Source organism: Olea europaea, unplaced genomic scaffold (genome assembly GCF_002742605.1).
Source record: "Olea europaea var. sylvestris unplaced genomic scaffold, O_europaea_v1 scaffold17281, whole genome shotgun sequence".
Lineage (NCBI taxonomy): Eukaryota > Viridiplantae > Streptophyta > Magnoliopsida > Lamiales > Oleaceae > Olea > Olea europaea.
The window spans coordinates 1-2,287 of NW_019234985.1; the positions used below are offsets into that span (position 1 = coordinate 1).

General features: G+C 35.4%; 1 protein-coding gene across 1 annotated transcript; it reads right to left on the reverse strand.

The window, feature by feature from the left end:
* Nucleotides 1-657: 657 nt before the first annotated feature.
* Nucleotides 658-2,113, reverse strand: LOC111377827 (sialyltransferase-like protein 2). Its single transcript, XM_023000956.1, has 6 exons — nucleotides 1,913-2,113; nucleotides 1,736-1,826; nucleotides 1,599-1,663; nucleotides 1,185-1,339; nucleotides 1,003-1,084; nucleotides 658-787 (listed from the first exon to the last, which is right to left on the reverse strand). Exons 1-6 carry the CDS (start codon nucleotides 2,075-2,077, stop codon nucleotides 674-676), a joined length of 672 nt encoding a protein of 223 aa, XP_022856724.1. The 5' UTR covers nucleotides 2,078-2,113; the 3' UTR covers nucleotides 658-673.
* Nucleotides 2,114-2,287: the final 174 nt, after the last annotated feature.

The following is a 2,287-nucleotide window of genomic DNA, read 5'->3' on the forward strand; positions in this document are numbered from 1 at the left end:
TAAAAAAGTTCAAAGTAAATAAGTTTTAAAATAAATAATTTTTTATCAGTCATGAATATTTAAGTTACTCATTTGACTTACCAAGACTAAAGCTCCTTTAAAAGAATAAAATTTTTACACGAGAGTATGAAAAAAGGAAGTCATTTAACACATTCAGAGACAACTTTCACATTTCTTTAAGCTTAGCCAAGCAGCGGAGGAGGATTTTCACTTAGGGGTTGGAAGGGTAAAATATACATGTATACTTATTTTACCACTTGAACGACAGCTATCGTCATCATACAGAAGACTATACTGTTTCATTTCATAGTCTAAGTTAAGCAGGATATTATGATTGGGACAGTTTTTGTTCAACAGATTTTTTGGAGCATGTATGTTTTGAATAATCAAAACATTTGTTCCTGGTCTTTCACAACCATTTTATTTAGGTTGCAAGAACAAGTACTAAATGTATATATCACCCATCAATGTGATTTTATTGAAACTTCAGTATAGACTACAATAAGCTGAAGGTTATACAAGGATCAAATATTGAGAATGGATTTGAATAAGCAATCCAGGAAAAAATAATTTGTTTGTATAATTATCAAATTTTAACAACAATGCAGTTATGTGAACAATGCTTCAAGTATCAAGACATGGTAAAAGGCAATGAAGGGAAAAGGACTAAAGATTACCTTAACACTTTTTCCGATGCAATTCGGGCAGCAGCAATTAAGCTGTGGCTTGGTACCCACTTCACAACACGATTTGGATCCGCTCGCATTGGAGAATGGATTTTGATAAGCTTATAGAACATAAAGAAGAAATGTTACATTTAAACTTCTTGATGGGGGAAAGAAAATTTCGTGAAAGGACATGTAAAAACAAACACTTTCAAGTGCCCTTCACTTTCTCTAAATAAGTGGTGAAAGCATTATTAAAAGAGAAGTTTAGTCACTAGATGCTCTCCTTTAACATATCAGCCAAGACATGAGGAATGAGATAAAGGTATGAACTTACTCCAAGGCATTCCATCATTTGATAGTAAGCCCTACCGCGTAGAGGGGTATGACCTTGTCTAGACTCCGAGAAATAACGAGTCCTGAGACAACATGAAGGCTCCATTATTACTTAAACATTGCAATAACCAAAATAAGTTTCACTAGATTGGAGATCCTGAAAGTGGCTTTCAATTTACATACCATTCTTTATAACCTGGATCGACGGTGAAACCATACATATCAACAGTGTCACACATGGAGAGAGCAAATTCAAGAGCTTTCAGCCCAGTTCCTTTTGCAGCTGAACCAAAGGACGAACCCAGCATGAGATATACTGGATTGAGAATTGGAACTTCCTGCAGAAAACAAAGCCCAGAATTTGACAATTATGGTATAAAAAAGTGAGAGGCTAGGAGCAAATGTTCCATATAATTATTAAACCATCAGCAACCTACAGATACTGTCTTGCACCCTCACTGTCTGAAGGGGAAGAAAAGTTCTATGCAAATTAAACCAAAGGAAATATTTCGGCAATCTTTTTACATTAATTGAAAAAAAGTATTCACTCGACAGAATCAAACTTAATCTACACGACCAACAATAGAAAGTACATACCCTTATCATTTTGCTCATGACATCATGTATTGTAGTTTTGACGATCAAGACCTCCTTCCCCTTATCTGTAGAATAATTTTTTTTAGCATGCTTCCATATGAGAAAAGGGCCTCAAGATATGTGAATCGTACAAATACCATACAACTCAGCAACTTTATCGAGAGCTTTAGCGGAGCCCCTGTTTAGAAGGCGGAATGTACTTTTTGCACCCACATATTCAGTAAAGTTCTGCTTACACAGATAAGCGGTACTCAAGCATAAGAACAAGTAGGTTATTAGTTCGTCAGGAAAACAAATGAATAAAGGACACCAACCTCTATAGGCGCTCCATTCTCCCTGACAACTGCATCATACCTATCTATTTCATTGCCAAATTTGGTTTTCAGAAGATCTCCTGAGTTACCAATAACAGCACATCGACCAAACTGCCTTGGTATGTATGGTGGTCTTTGTGGGAGAACCAGAGAAAGTTTCTCCATGCAGAGAGTTCTGTTTTCACATCGGTTCCTGCAGTGAAAAAGATAATTTCAGATTATATAGGTTATGTAACAAAACTTCAGCTGCTATTGACAACTCAATATACTGATCAATGTAGTAGAAGGAAACACAACATTATTATAAATCATCAGATGTTCTTAACTTTAAAAATGGAAACAATAGTACTCAACAATTTATTACAGACAGAATGG

Coding starts and splice junctions, on each gene's coding strand:
- LOC111377827 (XM_023000956.1), bottom strand. CDS start 2,077: ATGGAGAAACTTTCTCTGGTTCTCCCACAAAGACCACCATACATACCA. Junction 1,664..1,735: donor TAAAGTTGCTGAGTTGTATG/GTATTTGTACGA, acceptor ATTATTCTACAG/ATAAGGGGAAGGAGGTCTTG. Junction 1,340..1,598: donor TCATGAGCAAAATGATAAGG/GTATGTACTTTC, acceptor TGTTTTCTGCAG/GAAGTTCCAATTCTCAATCC.